Below are 17,388 nucleotides of genomic sequence, written 5' to 3'. Positions count from 1 at the left end.
GGTTGTCAGTGAAGAATAAGAACCAGGAGAGCAATTACTTATCTACTTTCATCTGATGCATCAAGCAGAAAGCCATGCAGCTAAATGCTGGAATTAGCATTGTGAGGGTCCTGGGATGAATGGGCTAGTGTCTCGGGCTGCTTCTCGGCCTCTTTGTTTTGGAGACTAGTGAAATTAAGATGATTATCATCCATCAATCTAGGAGAAAGCCCAGGAAAGCATGAAAGGCGCTTCCTACTCATATTTATTTTGCTGTCGTTGCGAGTTGTCTTTTATTAGGACAGCTCCCCTTTTTGTTGAAATGAATATTATTTTGGTTAGATCCATTAACCTTATCAGAAAGCCACATTGTTTTCTTTTCTTTGTCTACAGTTTAAGTATTGCTTTGCCGTGAAATGTGCTTGCACATACTTAATAAACTGGATGCATTATCAGCAGAGTTATGACGTGTTCGAACAATTTTGAGTATTTTTTCCTTTTTCAGAGCTGATCAGTGTAAACTGATGAGCTTCGTGAGCTGATCGGACATTGCATTTAAAAATGAACTATTTACTAAAACTGATTCCATCATGAAGAACCGCGTGCGATCATTTGAAAATACTTGTTTTGTTCCCATTATTATTTGATAAAAATTCAGCTTGTTCAACATGTCACCAAATGTTGCCTTCTGTTTGAAGGCAGAATTTTGTTGTTCTTTACTGTAATAAATCGAGTTCTCTCACTTTTTTAAATGGGCTGTGTTGAAACATTAAAGTGATGTATTCCTTATTGCCGAATGTGTTGGGAGACTAATGAACAATGGGGCGCATTTGTTTGAATATGAATGCGGCTGAGATGGGAAACTGACCTTCAGCTGTGATTTCAGTTCATCAGGATTAGTCAAGCTAGGCGATCAAGAGCGCTAATGCATAATGATTTATCAAATGCAAAATGTGTAGTGACCATGCAAATGTTTCTGCTAATCAAAGAGAAGAACTTTAGCTTTCAGAAGAAAGAAACACAAGGACGTGTCAAGGCCCAAACCAGAGATGTTTGTAAAATAACCCGAGCAGCTTGATTAGCCCACGTGAGATTAGAAATTTCATTTGTGGCCCTTAGGATAGGGAATGGTGAACGTGCCACCTGTAATCTCAGCAACATCAGGGGTGCGAGCAGCGTGTTATTGCAAACTGTGAACAGAGCCTGTTTTAATCTCTCTGAGAATGTTTACAAATAACCGAAGACCCATCTGAAAGGAGAGTGTGTAGCAGTTAAGGGAGTCCAGCAAACTAGTTTCCAGAAAGATGCAGTGGCCGTTCATGGAGCTAGTAAAACTGAGTTTAGAAATGCGAAAAAGAGGTATATCTGTCATATACTGGTGTTTTCAGTTCTGGATCTACATTCCAGTTGCTTTTAGCACGCTATGGGATGCTTGAGCTCAGCTTTTGGCTTTTAGATACAAATGAGGCCATGTATAGTTCTCCAGGCATTGTAATGGGAGAAGATGTGGGAAGGCCGTGACATGGGGGTCATTTTGCATTGCATTCTGCTTTATTTTGCATCACACCCTGCTTTCCACACTTCACACAAGGCTAGATTATTGTTCAAGTCATTCTTTTCCATGAGGAATTCTCAGCAAAATGAACAGAACGCCCATGGCCTCCATGCTGCACTTTTATTTGTAATTATAACTTCTATTAGTCCTTATATGGACGTACTTTATGAACACTCTCGTAAGCTTGACATGCATCCTTTGTCTCCACTTTCTTGACAGTCACTGTAAGGTGCGATACTGCTGCCTTGCCTGTAAGTCAGTGTTCATGTGGAGCTGAGGGAGAATTAACTTCCCAAATGAACACATCACTGTGGTTGAAGCTGTGACTGGATGTCTCTTATCTGGCTGAAAAGGCGGAGACAGCAGTCCAGCCTGTAACCAGATGCTTTTCTGTAACCCACACAGCACTTCAGCATCGCCAGGCAAGCGACTGTCAGTGGGTTTTTAACGGATGGATTGCCATCCTACATTGCTGAAAAGATTTTGGATGGGGATGATCCTTTGCTTGCACTGCTATGTGTGTATTGCTCTAATTCACGGAGTGGGTGAGGTTTCTGATAAGGTAACTGAAGCACCAGGCCCCTCCCTGGAAAATGCTTTGAGGGCCTATGAGATTGTTACCACCAGAAGGATAGTTGTTCAAATGTCTGCACTGGCTCTGGACACCTCACAGTTGTAAAAAGGTGATGTGTTGTGCTGGTCCCTTTTGTGAGGATCAGGGCCCTCACAATGCCGCAGGAGTGCACAGGCAGGTTTTCAATATAGACTCTGGAACTTAATTTTAGGGAAGCACACATTGGGCCATAGGAAAAAAAAAAACTGATAGGGCAACTTGCAAAGGTCAGTGGTAAAAAGAGTGTGTGAGTACCTGTGTGTGGAAGTGCATGTTTTTGCTTAAAATGTTTACATCTAACTTTGTATGTGTATATATGTATATGTACATATATATATATATTTCTGTGTGTATGCGTGTATATACACACACACACACATACATGGGTTTGTAAGTATATAGTATTTACACACACATACAAAATAAGATTCAAATATTTGAAGCAGTGTTGGGCAAATAAGTGTGCGTGGCATGGTGCAGTGTCTTTTTCTCTGTGTCTTCCCTAGCACAAACAACTGCTGTGGTAGAGGGAGCCAAGAAGGGGCAGGGCAGATAGAGCTGGTGCCGGGTCCCCATCGGGCCCCCCTCTAGAGACGCCAGTGTTGGAGTCATGCCTTTGCTTGGAGTTGCAGTGATTGGCTCGTTCTGTTCCCCGTGTTATTTCAGCATTTGTAGGGCGGTGTAACCGTAATGCATGGTACAGAGGTGCAGGAATAAAACAAATACCCACTAAGTCAACAAATACGCTAGATTCAGATCAAATCAGCCGTTCATGAATCCTGCATAGCGTGTTCTGAAGTCTAAGAACGGTGTGCATCTCTTGTGAATGCGACTTTGGGATTCCTCCTATTCATTGTTGCAAAACACGGAGTATAGCGCGGGAACATTCAATTCTATCAAACGCTACTTCAGTGGGATTTATTGATAACTGTAGCCACGATGCTGTTAACATGCCGCAAAGCAGTATTTAGAACAATGATTGCTTTTATTTACTGAGAGAATGAAGTGGCTTCCTCTCTCCCTGAAAAGAAAGTGATTGCTTTTTCAAAGGTTGCAAACTTGGCAGGCTGACAAGCTATTTGATTATGTGCTGCTTAGTACTAGCAATGCCTTCAAACAGAGCATCTGCAAGAGCCGCTGAGCACATACCTCGGGCACTCAAACGAGCCTTCCCTCCCGCTCGCCTCTCTCTCTGAGCGCGCAGGCAGCACAGAAAGGAAGGAAAGCGCCTTCTATTGCCCTGAAAGGAAAGCGTTCTTTAACAGTTCCAGGGGCAAACTTTAGCTGGTGCCCTGGGAAGATCTGCAGGACTGTGCCGAAAAGAACTGGAAGACTGTCGAAAGTGCCCCAGAAGGCCTCGGCTACCACACCACAACGTCGCATGGTGGCTCGCCGCCGGTCTTTGTTCGAGTACGTATTCTTAGGCAATTTCTAGTTAAAAACAAAGATAGCATTTTCTTAAAGTATCGATAGCTGCGGCGGTGAGCAGTTTCTGTAAAAACCGCGGAAGACCTTCCGTTCAACTGTTCGCTTTATTCGGAGCACTTGAATCGTTTCAGCTACTCCTTGGTGCCACGGCCGTATTCATATTGCATTGTTGCGCAAAGCTCCTGCGTGGTCATGTTATTTGTAAGGGTCACCTGATGGTGCTGTCTCCGCGTGCGCTCACTCGTGAGAGCTGTGTCCCACACACGGTGGCAGGACTCAGCCCAGTGCGCAGCCACGATGGGCGCCGCGGGCTGCAAGTTGCTCCTGGAAAGTTTTTTTTCTCTGTGTTCTCTCCTGGAGACGTGAGAGGAGTCTGAAGAGCTATATTTCCTTTCTGTGCAGGTTCCTGTGTCGGTGGCCATGATGACTCCGCAGGTGATCACCCCTCAGCAAATGCAGCAGATTCTTCAGCAGCAGGTGTTGTCTCCACAGCAGCTCCAAGCACTTCTCCAGCAACAACAAGCAGTGATGCTGCAGCAGGTAATGTGCTCTGCCTGCTCTGCTCCAGGGCGGAAGCTGCTTTAGTGGTATGATGGGATTTTGATCCACCTGCTGTTTACAAAGTTAAATACCATACATCACACTTGATGTATAACACTCAGGTTTATTATGGGCACAGTTTGTTTTTGGGAAGGGTAGCTGCATATGTAACAAGTCCTTTGGTGCAAAAGCAAGCTAGCCATGACAATTGCAAGCGTTAGTCTCATGTTCCATGTCCTTTGAAGCCTGCTGTACAACATAGTTCAGATGGACAAGTGTGAAAAACACAGCCCCGGATCACCCCAGGCTCTGCACAGGCCAGAAGGGGACCATGTGACTAAAATAATTGTATTTTCTGGTTTAACTTCAAAATGAACGTTGTCAACAGACGCTTAAAAGGGAAAGCTAAGCGCAGTCTGTAAAATAAGGCTAAATGAACTGTTAACCATTTCCTTTGTAATATTAACGGGACAAGCAGTGTCACTTCTTAGTGCATCATACTGGGATAGCGGCAGTACTTCTTTTAATGAAAAGGCATATTCAGCTGTGATAGGTCAGATCGTGAATGTATCTGTTAAAGTGATTCCCATGGCTGCTTCCAAACCCGTGTTGGTGTGTGATTTACTGATTGATCACACCTGGCTTTCCCCGAGGGGGGTCGATATATTCATTAACATGTTATTGAGTAGTAGACAGTTGTCTGTTAGTTCACTCAGTATTCCTAGTTTCATGAGGGTGGTCGAGTATACCCAACGTATGTGTTTTGCATTTTAGAAGACAATTTAGATTTTAGAGTTGGGAATTGCTATGTTTGTGCTCTTATTGTGACTTTTTAAATAGCTGTCTATTTAGGCATAGTTATCTGCGCTGGAAATATGGTGCAATAAATTTCATGTGACTGATTGTCTCTTTCAAGTTAATGTTTGAATTTCCAGTGCAATTACCTGCACACATGTAAACTAATGGCAAGTTTACCGTATGAGAGTTTAGAAGATTTTAGGTGATTTGTAGGACTTGAAACATTTACATTTGTTAAACATACAATCATTTATTCAGCAACAACTCCAAGAGTTTTACAAGAAACAGCAAGAACAGTTACATCTTCAGCTTTTGCAGCAGCAACAACAGCAACAACAACAGCAGCAACAGCAGCAGCAACAACATCAACAGCATCAACAGCAGCAACAGCAGCAGCAACAACAACAGCAACAGCAACACCCCGGAAAGCAAGCAAAAGAGGTACGTTTGAAATACATTTTAGATTAGCTGATAGGTGAGTCCGATGGCAGTGCAACAAGACATCCTGTTAATAAGGCTTGTGTTGTCAAAAGTGCTTTTGTAGCTACAATGATACATGTTGTCATCATATAGAAGCGGAGACGACACTATTGTCATGATGCCTATTTCAGTACAATAGAGAGATGGACCTTGAATGTTATTATGCGATGTTAGTGTCATATGCTGTTCATTAATTGATCATAGTGTACAAAGAGCATCCTGTGTGGTGTACAAAGTACTGATTAGTTGGTATTCAGACAACATCTAATGTGGCGTGGGGACCTTGTCTCCACAGTGCCACCACTCAGAGATCATGCAAATTTACCCTATTGTTCAAAAACTGGTAGAGCAGAGATTTCAAAGTCGCAGTCCCTGACTAATGAACTGCTTCTGCAGACTTGGACCGGCGTGAAGAAAGTTACAATTTGATGTGCTCATAAATCAATCTGACAAGTCGGCTTCTCCATCCTAGCTTTCACTTGTCAGCAAACTGCACGAAATACAAACATTATACAAACAAAACATGTTGAAGGAGTCGAATTGATCAGCAGGTATGGTGCACAGTGTCCTCAAGCTGGCCATTATGCAAGCATACAGGAAACAGTTCTGCACTCCCGGGGGCTTTGTTTCTGGTTGTATTTGTGAATAGAAGTTCAGACAGCCATCAACTACAGAATGGAAATGACTCCCTTATTTCTCTCGAGGCTTTGGGCAATCCACATGACTTGCTCCATTATGCAGTCTGTTTTCCAGTGAGCGCATCAGAAGTTTCGCTTTTCCCCAAACTATAAAAGAAAGGTCTTCCACAGCAGCTTGTCTTTCTTTGAAGTGTGACTGCCTCGCCGTATCCTCCAGAGGCCAAAGAACTCTGATTTGTCTTGTAATGCCCGACAAAATTTGAAGTAATACTTTTACGTGTGGTAGGATAGTACTTTTTCTTGAATGTAAAACTAGCTGTTGTGTATTACAGCTTCCACAGAGAAAGACAGCTAATATGCCAGTGACCTGCCAGTGACATGAAGGCGCCTAGCCGAGTTTGTTAGTAGAGCACCAGGGAGCACATATCTGGGTGGGATTTAACATATTCGGTTGAAAAAGTGAAATCAAACTTTGAGGCACAAATTGCTGCAAACAAACAGTTACATCTTTACTTAAATTATTTAAGTAGCAACTGTAACGGGTGACAATGGCTTGCCTTTCGCAGCAAGTTTTACTCATGTGTCTGAGCTCAGAAGAAGAGTATATGGGGTCGATACTCAAAGAGCTGCTCAGCGCGGCAAAGTGTAAGGAAGGTCTGTGCAGATCTGTGCATTTTGCAAATATTGCATAAGTTCTCAATTCCCTAAAGAAGGGCTTCACATTGAAGGGTACTTTGCTCTGAAATATAGCACTGTACTGCTTGTACCCCAAAGAACATGCATTGGCTCACGTGCATGGCCCATTCCCAGGTGGTATTTGGATTTGCTATCTGCAGTAGAGCAAGGGTGGAGAGTTGCTGATGGCAAGAGGCTTCTGCTCCTGGTAACGTCACAGAGGAAGTCCTGATGATGTTTCCTTCAGAGCCCTATTTTCAGTTTTTCACTGTCCACTGGCTGATTTATTTCTACCCTTATCAGAAGGGTAAAAGAAAAAAAACATTCTGCAGCAGTTCGATATATCATGAGTGCAGATGTGCTTTGGTGCAACAGTTCACAGAGAGTTCATTAAGGTGCATGGCCTACACCTTCTCCGTAACCATAGGGGAAGGTTGGCAATGCCTATTCCTTAATGTCAGTGTATTTATTGTAAATAAGGGATGTGCTGACAGTTGTACAGACCAACCATACATGTATGTCCATTATTGGAAATAGTTGAATGTTTTTGGCGATTTCATGTTTTTAAATCACCTCATTATCAACTATCATTTTTGACTAGTATTTTGTCTAAGGTTCTTGAACACCTAGTTTTCACTTGCTTCACCACTACCCCTGTAATGCACAATCCTACTGACTTATTCTAGTAATTCAAGCAACTGTCACCTCACAATAAACTTTAATCATTTTTCTAGACTTAACGCATCACATGCAAGCAGTTGATAACGCTGTCTTACAACACTCGTCACTCGGTGTTACTGACATCATCCTTGGATGGACCTACTCTTAACGTTTAACTAGATTCTGCACAATATCTCAGTGTTCAAAGAAATCCAGTTAAACTATAGTGTCTCCCGGGATCCTTCAAGGTATAACATGTTGCCATTTATTTTTTTTCTCACTTTACACTTACATTTCTTCGGGTTCTCTTATCTGTGTGCTGATAGCACATATCTCTCCTTTTCTGTCATTTGCCCCTCTCTGTGTGTCCCAGCTGTTTGCAAGAATAATTCAATGCAGTGCTGAAAGTCTCTGTGGTCCCACATGCTTTTGTTCTCACAGCCCTGCCTTCCTGTGTAGCATCCGACTTGCGACTCATCTCACATTCACTCAACAACATTGAAACCTTTGTCTCAGCTAAAATATATTTTGTAAATCACATAAATGACTAAACGCCAGCAAGATTCATCTTGTACATATTTGTGTTGGTCAACAGCCATCTTGAGGGTCCTTGTTCCTTAAACCAGCCTTAGGGGTTAAGGTTTACTCGGGGTAGAGAAGACATTTTACCTAGCAAAACTGCCTGCCATTTTAGATTGCCAAATCTCTAATCAACACAGTTAGCGATTGAAATGCTATCATTGCTGGAGTACTGTTTCATTGAATTTCAGGGGTTTATAGGGGTGTTTTAACTTTGACACTCATGCTGTTAGAAAGTAGGTTCTTACTTTGGGATGAGGGAACCCTTATCAGGTTCATAACACAGCCTTGTGAGGTCTCAACACAAGCAGCAGGCAGTTTGCTTGAAAAAAAAAAGTTAAATTCGAGCAGTACCACCTATTTTAAACACACACCAAAATGCCAACCCCAATTTACAAACCGAGAGCAAGATTTAATGAGCAAAAAGACACAATCATTAAAATTGGACAGGTAAACTAGAGATATGAATGTTTAAAATTTTACAGCATAAAGTGTCTGGAAAAGGAAAGTGGCAGTCAGAAACATCATTTTACGGTTGACCAGGACCAAGGCACAATTTCAGGCTCATCACAATAGGGTGGAGGCTCAGTACACCAAGCAGATCGCCATGGAAAACATTTTAGTTGAAAACCTAGGGCCTGAGTTAGGATTTGTTAAACGTTATTCTCCACCAAAAACCTTAGGGACTGCCCTGCCAGCCAAACCCTTGTGTAAAGATTGTCAGAGATTGGGTATTCCATTGACAGATCTCCCTTTTTTCCCCTGATAGAATACTTCCTCGATGGCTGATTGAGTCGGACCCAGTGCTTAATTTGTTCTGGTGTTTTCCGGTGCTCTGCAATTTCACATATGTGTAAACACCGGCACATGTTTATGAGAAACCACCACATGGTGGTGCTGTGTGTGCAACCTTCATTAATGAAACATTAAATGTATTAAATATATGCAAAAAAATATAGCAAACTGGAACTTAAACCTGCAGTTTAAAGTGGCAAGGATTATGCCAGCTGCAGTGAACCAGTGAGTAATACATTGGGCCCTGGTACTTAATTATTTTTTACAAATTAAACATTGTTTGGATCTACCAGAGGAAGGGCATTACACACTCTGCCCTATTTAGGAAGGACAGTGGAATGCCTTTTTTTCTCTTTGTCACCACCAGGAAAAACCTGATGGTGAAGGAGAGGAAAAACCTAAGCCCATGTTAATGCACAAACTTAAGCCTCCTAGCACTTTCTAACTGAAATTCTTCAATGGAGAGTGTAACATCTGTCCACTGTCACATTCAAAACAACTCTAAATGCCCGTGTACTATCTCTGAGTTCATACTCCTCCATCAGCTGATCACACTCTCCAATCATCATGAGTTAATGTCATACTTTAGTACTTCACTGAAAATATGGATAGTATTGTGGCCTAGGCATCAGACCTACAACCAGCATTCATGGCATCATATTGTCATCTCACAGTAAAATTGAGGCCCAGAGTTACAAACACTTTGTGTCAGGTTTGAGTTACTTTTTTAGCGCAAAATCCTTAAGCATAGATTTGTGGGTGGATTTACAATTCAAAGGAAATCCAAATTTACATTGGAATGTAACTCAAAGTAACACAAAGCTGCACAGTGCACTTTCATGCATTACTTAGCATTAAGGGCGTGCTCTATGGTTAGTATATGGGAGTTCCCATGCAACCACCCATGGGTTTTGATTCAAATCCCTCTAAAAATAGAATTGTTAACAGAAATTTGTATCACAATCATGCGCCTCCTAAAAGCAGGTGTAAGAGTTTTTTTTTTTTTTTTCATTTTCCTTGTTTTTTCCCAATATGCACATGTGCAGCACACATACAAAGCGGGAAATGCTTTTTGTACTGGAAGGAAACTCTTCCAGCATAAAAACCTATACTTCCCCCAACACAGATACCCTTGCTCTGTGATGCACAGGTATTGTCATTGGAGCATGGTAGCCAAAATGGGCCAACGCAGAGAGAAGGCAAAGCAGGGCCATATTTTAATGGAAATGGCACTGTTCTGCTCTCTCTTCACACAATGCAGCAACTTTACATGCTTTGCTGTGTTGCATGACATATACATAAATGTGGTCTTAATTGTATAGAGTATATTTATACAAAATGCATTAATACATGAAAGTGCCTGCAGTGTGTTGTTCCATTTACAACAGATCCTCTTCACCACTTATGTACATAACCAGATAATTACCTATTGTACTGTCATACTGATATGCACAACATTATCAGTATAAATACTTTTCAGCAATAAATACAAAAATGGAACAATAAGAACAGGTTGCAAGACTTTTCTTTGAATGTGCGCACAACACTTGCATACACATACATGTTTTGTGTATCTGACTTCATATTTAGTGGATCCTACTTAAAACCATATTTTTTTAACGAGTCTTCCTCTGGTAAGCTGAATTTAAAGCCAATGGTTTGCTTCCAGGAATCTAAAACGTGCATCTAGTCCAACAGGGCTCTCATAATGGGGATTTCCTGTCCCTTTATATCTTGCTCGGTCAATATTTCGTAAAATGCCAATGCATATTTACTGTTTACGAGCAACATTTTATTTGAAAACTATGATCAAAGACATACAAGTTCAGTTTGTATTTTCCATTTCCACTTTTCAATGGAGACTTAATTCTCCTCTTGATTTATGTTGTTAGCAGCAGCAGTTGGCGGCCCAGCAGCTTGTCTTCCAACAGCAGCTTCTCCAGATGCAACAACTCCAGCAACAGCAACATCTGCTGAACCTGCAGCGGCAGGGATTAATATCCATCCCTTCTAGCCAGTCCTCGCTCCCTGTTCAGCCTCTTCCACAAGGTAAGAAACGACTGCGCCTCATCGCCAACACTCTTCAGAGCGAGCAATTCCATTGGCTTACCCTTTCCGTTCTTTTGTACAGTTAATCGCATCATTGAATACTCAGGTTACTTTGCAACTATGAAACATGCTGCCTTTACATATCAATATGTAAGAATATACAAATGAGCTCCTGTGCTACAATTTATTATGGGGAACATTAAACGGCACTGTCTCTTCTGTGTAATTATTCAACCCCGACACTGCTACTTTGAGGAAGAGACCAGAAGTGTCCAAAGATTTTCATGGCTATTCCCTCTGATTTTTGTTTTAACTCGTAGCTTCAATTCATTTAAATGTGCAACTCACTCTTATAGGCCTTGTGATAAAAATAAAAAATAAAACTTTAAGTGGCAATAGTAGCAAAACTGTGTTCCTTTTTAAGGTTAGCAACTTGTCGTTAAGATCATTACGTTGCTGGAGTGAGGTAAACATTTCAAGTCTTTAAACGTCTCCAGAAAACCTGAGATTGCATGGCACACACATCACTAGCCATGTTTTTAGCAAGTACACCAGTCCTCAGAACAGCTTGACTTCCTAATCCGAACGCACCAGATAAAAGAAAAGAATATCTCCCGATAATGCCAGATAAATGCACACACATTGGGAATAAAAGAGACCTCATAACCAGTTAGAAGTATCCTTTTCCCGCTGAGTTGCGTGCACAGACACGTCTGGGTATTGGCCTCACTTGCGATGAGGGCACATTACAACATTTGGATGAATGAGCTGTGGCTTGATCTCAGTGTCTTCAAAGTAGAAAGTCGTTTTTTTCAGAGAGCAATCACATGCTGCCCGTCTTGTTAGGAACCTCCTGAGAATGAATACAGAGGAGATTCTGGGGTTTGGGTTGGTAAGTTTATTACAGGGCTGCTTATGCCACCTTAAGGCAGATGCTTTCTCACCTGACACCAGTTCAGTGTGTTACCTGCTAAAAACGTGGCCTCTTTTTCTTAGATCCTATAACAAATGTACCACTCTTTTACAGGCCTGGTAAAGTATATGAATACAGGAGTCAGAAAGGCCTGTATGTAACGTGTAGCACTTGCCCAGCTAGAGCACTTTATGGTGCCCAGTACCTAGGCACTTTCCTTTACACTTGCTGGAGGAAGATGCTGCTTCATAAATTACAGTGGGAACTATTCTTTACTGTATTGGATATCTTCACCAGCAGCAAAGTAGTTACACTCATTAGTTTGACTAAATTCTTATTGCAAAAGAACAATGAGAGCCTACACTCTTCTAAGAGTGGAGAGTTATCAAAATGTAAATAACGTTTTAAGTGCAATAGTGAGCGATAACCAATTCTCATTCTTATCAATATGAACTCAAGCAATAAACAGGATTCATATCCCACTCATTTGGTATATGTCTTCAATGCTGAGTTTTGAATATTCTGTTAAAAATATTTTAGCCAAAAGATATATATTCTTAGATACTTGGCTATTCTTATTACTTGCTATTGTGTGAAACCATGGCGAGCCCACCTATTGGCATGTGAGGCCGCATTTCATAAATTTGAGGAATTACAATAAAATTGAACACATATGTTGGCAATATTATTTCTCTTGCTTCCATATTACGGATTGAAGCAAGCACATTTTACTCCATGTTAACATTTTTGCACCTGGTCAACAACTAAGGAGAGACAATGCAAAAAATTCCCTGCATATATCAGTTCTTCATTGTTTATTTTAATCATTCTTCTCAGATAGTGGGGTTTTACGGCAAAGGAAAAGACTTTAACAGTGTATTGCATCAAAATATGGAGTAAATTGACTTTGCAATGTTTACTCAACTTGTTTGAAAACTCACTTTGCTTCAAACTCAGGGGGCATACTTATGAGCCCCTTACAGCACCATTGTGTCACTTTTTGTGACCATCTGCAACGCCAACCTTCAACTCATATCTATGAGGCCATGCACAGCCACTTGTATGGTTTTAAAGGCCTCGTAGATATGGAGTAACGCAAAGCAGCACAAATCGCTGTGTTGCCTTACTCTGTGGATAGGAGGAGTTCCGTGGGCATTGTGGTGGGTGTTTCCATGCAACACCCATGTATTTTGACGCATCCCAGATTTACAAGAGATTGTAAATGTGGGGATGCACCAAATCCTTACACCTCCCCAGGGGAGATGCAACAAGAAGAAATATCGTTATTGTTTCTTGTTCTTTCCTCTTTATATGTGTGCTGCATTCTGCATCATACATAGAAAGAGGTAAAAGACTCACAGGATTGTTTTTCTGCAGGAACGGGCTCATTCCTGCATAAAAACAACCCTACCTACAACGCAGGCATCCTTGCACAGTGGTGCAAGGGTGCCTGCGTTCACGCTAGGCAGCCAAAAAGGCACTAGTGCAGTGTGAAGGGGCAGGAATGCACTGTATTGCATATATATATATATATATATATATATATATATATATATATATATATATGATGCATTCCTGCCCTTTCTCTTTGACACAGGGCACTGCAGCTAGGTGAGTTGCTCCACTACCTTTCGTCAAAAGTCAATAAATATTAGCTCTAGTTTCATGGTTTAAGAGTTTAAGAATATTTTTGCCCCATTCAATTGCATGTAAACATAGAGCAAAATAGCATCTTGTTTCCTTCTGTCCCATATATCCATACATACTGTAAACATGAAGCAAAAGTTGTGTGTTACAAGTTTCGCAACAGAGCAAATTTCATGCAAAAGTAAATTGTATATAGTATTTAAATTAGCCTGTCAAGTGTGAGTACTGTTTGGCACAAGAAAAAACTGTTTCCTTCCCTTCTCCCTCTAAAAGAAGGGATGTTTTTTCAAATGTTTGTAAGAAACAGCATTTACCCACCGAGGGAAGTCAGGGAGAAGAGCAGCTCCCTGTGTGCGAGAGCAATGTTTTCATCGCCTACCCTGTCAGCTCCCGCCAAGCAAAAGAATACTGCTACCTCCTGAGGGTGGGCACTTCAGAAGGTGGCAGGAGCCAACCCTGGGGTGTAGCGGTCCCCAGGGCCATATATGGCTCCAGGAGGGGGGCAGCACTGTCTCCCTCCTTATATTTATTAATATTGCCCCAGTGAGGACCTCCTCATTATTTAATTTTTTTAACTTGCCCCTGGGAGGTGCTGGTACCCTAGGCCAGCATCCAATATACATTTTGGCCCAGGGAGGTGGTGGTCCCTGGGACTATACTAAGCCCTAGGAGGGGGCCCTATGTGCCCCCTTCCTGTTATTAGTCCACAGTGCCCCCAGGACTTGGACCAACTGGGGAGGGTTCAAAAACATTGTTAAATGCAGGAGACCACATTTTTTTTAATCACTAAGAATTCCACAGAGCCAGCCACTGATTTCTTTGTGATTTAAAAAAAAAAAATGATTTTAAACCTAGAGGGGATCCCTGCACCAAGGCTAGTGGGGTTGGGTATTCCTACCCTGCCCCCTTTTCTTTTTTAATGTTTTTTTTAGAACTCGGCATGACATGGTCATGGGCAGTGCAGGGGTTCCCCTGTCGCCCCCAATTCTTCATTTCCACCAGCCTTTTCATGGCAGGGATCCCACCCTTAAAAGACTGGTAAAAAGGAAAGTTGTGATCAGTACGGTGGTGCTGAACTTGGCATTGGCATGGTTGACCACGACTTTCACAGCTGCCAATCTGTCAGGATCCTGATCGCAACTTGGCATTCAGACTGCCAGATTGCGGCGGTTGGATGGCCACTGCGAGTTTGGCGGTCCTAGGACCACAATACTCGTAATGAGGCCCTAAGTATTTAACCTTTTAAACTAAAACATGATAGAAACTTTACTGTTTCAATTTCACTTAACAGTAATACTTTGATTAATAAAGTTGTAAAGTTTCTCAATAGGTTCTGGGTTTTATGGTCCCCATCAGCTGTTCCTCTATAACATAGAGACAATATAAGCTTCATAAGTTTCTCTTTATTCATAACCCGATTTGTGATTAATTCCAAATAAATGGATTGGTTGCCTATTAAAACTAAATTGGTAGGAATATTAAAATATAGAGTGAGATCATAGTTCATTTTTGATTGCAAGCTATTGTTTTAATTTGTTTTTAAAAATGTAAGTTTGGTCTTTTGTTAGACACTACTTACAGGAACCTTGTTGCTAACAATCCGGTGTCTAGAAGATTGGGTGTATAATGTATTGCTCCCTCTAGGCTCAAGCAGGAAAGAAGCCTTTTAAGAATTGGAAACCTAGCAATTATATTTTTTTAACTGAATTCTTGTTCTGTTTTTCACACCACAGAACACATCATGGAACTTACTCTCCATAGAAATGGGCCTGGACTTGCATAAGGCTTGAATTAAGATCTCTAGAGCGCCCTAAAAGACATCTGCTACAGTTCATTTTACCAGCACATTTTCCTTTGTTGTGTTGCTAGATGTTCTCTTTCAAGAGGAGTCTTGTTCAATATGATAATATATAGTCATATGAGCAATGGCAAGTTTATCACTCTGATGTGTTTCCTTCTGTGCATTCTACCTTGCCTTTTCAAATCAAGGTTGCAGTTCTTACAGTTGAAGAGAAAGAAAGTGTTTTCATATAAAGCATGGCCCTGATGGAACATGTCCTCCATGTTCTTTCTTAGTCTTCCGCTTCTGGAAACAATATACTCAGTTATAAAGTGAATGTCTTTGTCTTACTGGAGTACTTCTACTTCCAAGATGTTTCTAAAGGGGCACACATCTAAAACACTACAATGAACCATAAACTGGAAACACATATCTATTAGTTAACAGTGCCAACTTTGGTTGGAGATACCCTCTTATAGATTAATGTTTCTAAGAGCATTTCATTTCTATTAATTTAGGGCCATCCGTTAAAATATTCTGTTGCTTTTATTTATACCATTTTCTGTATCATACTTGGTTTTATATTAAGTTGTGTCCTCACACCCAGTAGAAACAATCATGTGAAAGCATGCTGCATTAATGTATTTTGTTAAATAGAGTTGAAAGACAATGGAAGCAGAATACAAAAGGGATAATGACAGCAGTAGTAGGCACCTTTTTTCCTCATAGTATACAGACAACACTTTTTAAAATGTTATTACACTTTTGCTGTGCCATTTGCTAAACACATAGTGGTTACAAATGGAGAGAACATTCATTAATGATGTACAAGTAGCATATTAAACTTTGCCATGCATAGAAGCATAAATATGTTTTAAAATTCCTATTAATAAACACTGAAAAATAAATATAGTTGATTGAAAATGAAAAGGTGAGAAAAAAACATGGAAGAAGAAAGATCATTTCTTTTTTTTAAGTGTAATGATACACTAAATCTAGGTATTATGATGTTAACATAACATGACAGCTTTGCATGTGTATCACACATAAGGAGGAAATATCCCCACATGATCTTAAACACTTATTTCAAGTAGAGAATAGGACCCACATTATGCCTGAAAGAGAAACTAATGGTGTTAAACAAATGAAGATTCTGATGAAATTTGGTGGTATGATATTCAATAACCACAACTTGATCTTATTGTTTGTTTCTTGCTCAATGCCACCACCATAATTTATCTAATCAAGGTGATTTAATCTTCATGTAACTAAAATATGTTAACATTTTGAGCAGCCTGGTTTTGTACATTTCAGATATTATGCATTGTACTCCAATGTTGGGCAGTGCTGAAAAGTATGTAATGTAATACTTCATGGTCTATTAGATAAACCCTAAGTAGCATTCATCAAACATGGATCTGAAAGCTTTATTGATAAAGTAAACAGTCTTCCATGCTGGGCTTTCTGTGACACCCTTAACATTATTTTTTTTGCCTTGTCAATAGTATTCCAAATGAGTCTGCAGCCCTTTAGTTCTACTTAGGCTGTATTGGGGCACTTGGCATTTAGAAATGTAGTTGATGATTACCTAGGTCACGATCCATTGCTGAAAGACATATATTCTCAAAAAGAAGTTGCTGCTTAGGTCATCAAGCTGCAAGTGTACATCCATTTATTACACTGAAGTGTGGGTAACTTATGATTTAACTTAAGCAGAAGAAAAACAAAGGGCAGCCTCTTCCTCAATAATCAACACCAAATTTAATAGTAATTCAAATGAGCAAAAATAGAAATGTTAGGAAAGTTGTTTGGAATTATATCGACCCCAGGGCATTGTGGACTGCCTTGTCATTTGATACAAATATATCAGATTATCTCTTCCCTATATATTTTAGTTCTATGACAGTACATCAAGTAGACTGATCCTATGTTCTTTCTATTACAATATATTTGTGTATATTCTGAAGTGAACAGATTTCTCTGAAAACTCAATCAAGCATGTTTGATGATCTTCTTATCTCCGGGGTGAAAGTTATGCCCAGCCTATTGCATGTGTCTTGCTCTCTTTTGCATATGTTGTCAGTTACCTATGTGATGTGTTCTCTGTGTGCAAAATTCCATATGTTTCTCTGTGTACACATTGGAAAGCAGAATGCCCCTAGTGAAACATGGTGATTGTCATATTTTAGTAGGCATTCTTTGTGAAATTCTGAAATGTAAAATGGAAGATTAGTACCAATGGATATAATATGTCAACTC

The 17,388-nt window shown here is 40.5% G+C and overlaps 1 protein-coding gene across 10 annotated transcripts in view; it reads left to right on the top strand.

The window, feature by feature from the left end:
- FOXP2 (forkhead box P2) overlaps positions 1 to 17,388 on the top strand; it is a 261,065-nt gene that overhangs the window by 123,283 nt on the left and 120,394 nt on the right. For 8 of the 10 annotated variants that reach the window (XM_069228942.1, XM_069228948.1, XM_069228946.1 and 5 more), the window contains exons 4-6: positions 3,978 to 4,115; positions 5,172 to 5,354; positions 10,633 to 10,789. In XM_069228942.1, the coding sequence (XP_069085043.1) occupies positions 3,978 to 4,115; positions 5,172 to 5,354; positions 10,633 to 10,789 (478 nt within the window). The remainder of the gene's footprint in view (positions 1 to 3,977; positions 4,116 to 5,171; positions 5,355 to 10,632; positions 10,790 to 17,388) is intronic. The other 2 variants (XM_069228950.1, XM_069228945.1) reach the window with 1 other exon arrangement.

This window comes from Pleurodeles waltl, chromosome 4_1 (genome assembly GCF_031143425.1).
Source record: "Pleurodeles waltl isolate 20211129_DDA chromosome 4_1, aPleWal1.hap1.20221129, whole genome shotgun sequence".
NCBI lineage: Eukaryota > Metazoa > Chordata > Amphibia > Caudata > Salamandridae > Pleurodeles > Pleurodeles waltl.
The sequence above is the reverse complement of the archived record's forward strand: the minus strand, read 5'-3'. Positions and strand labels throughout refer to the sequence as shown.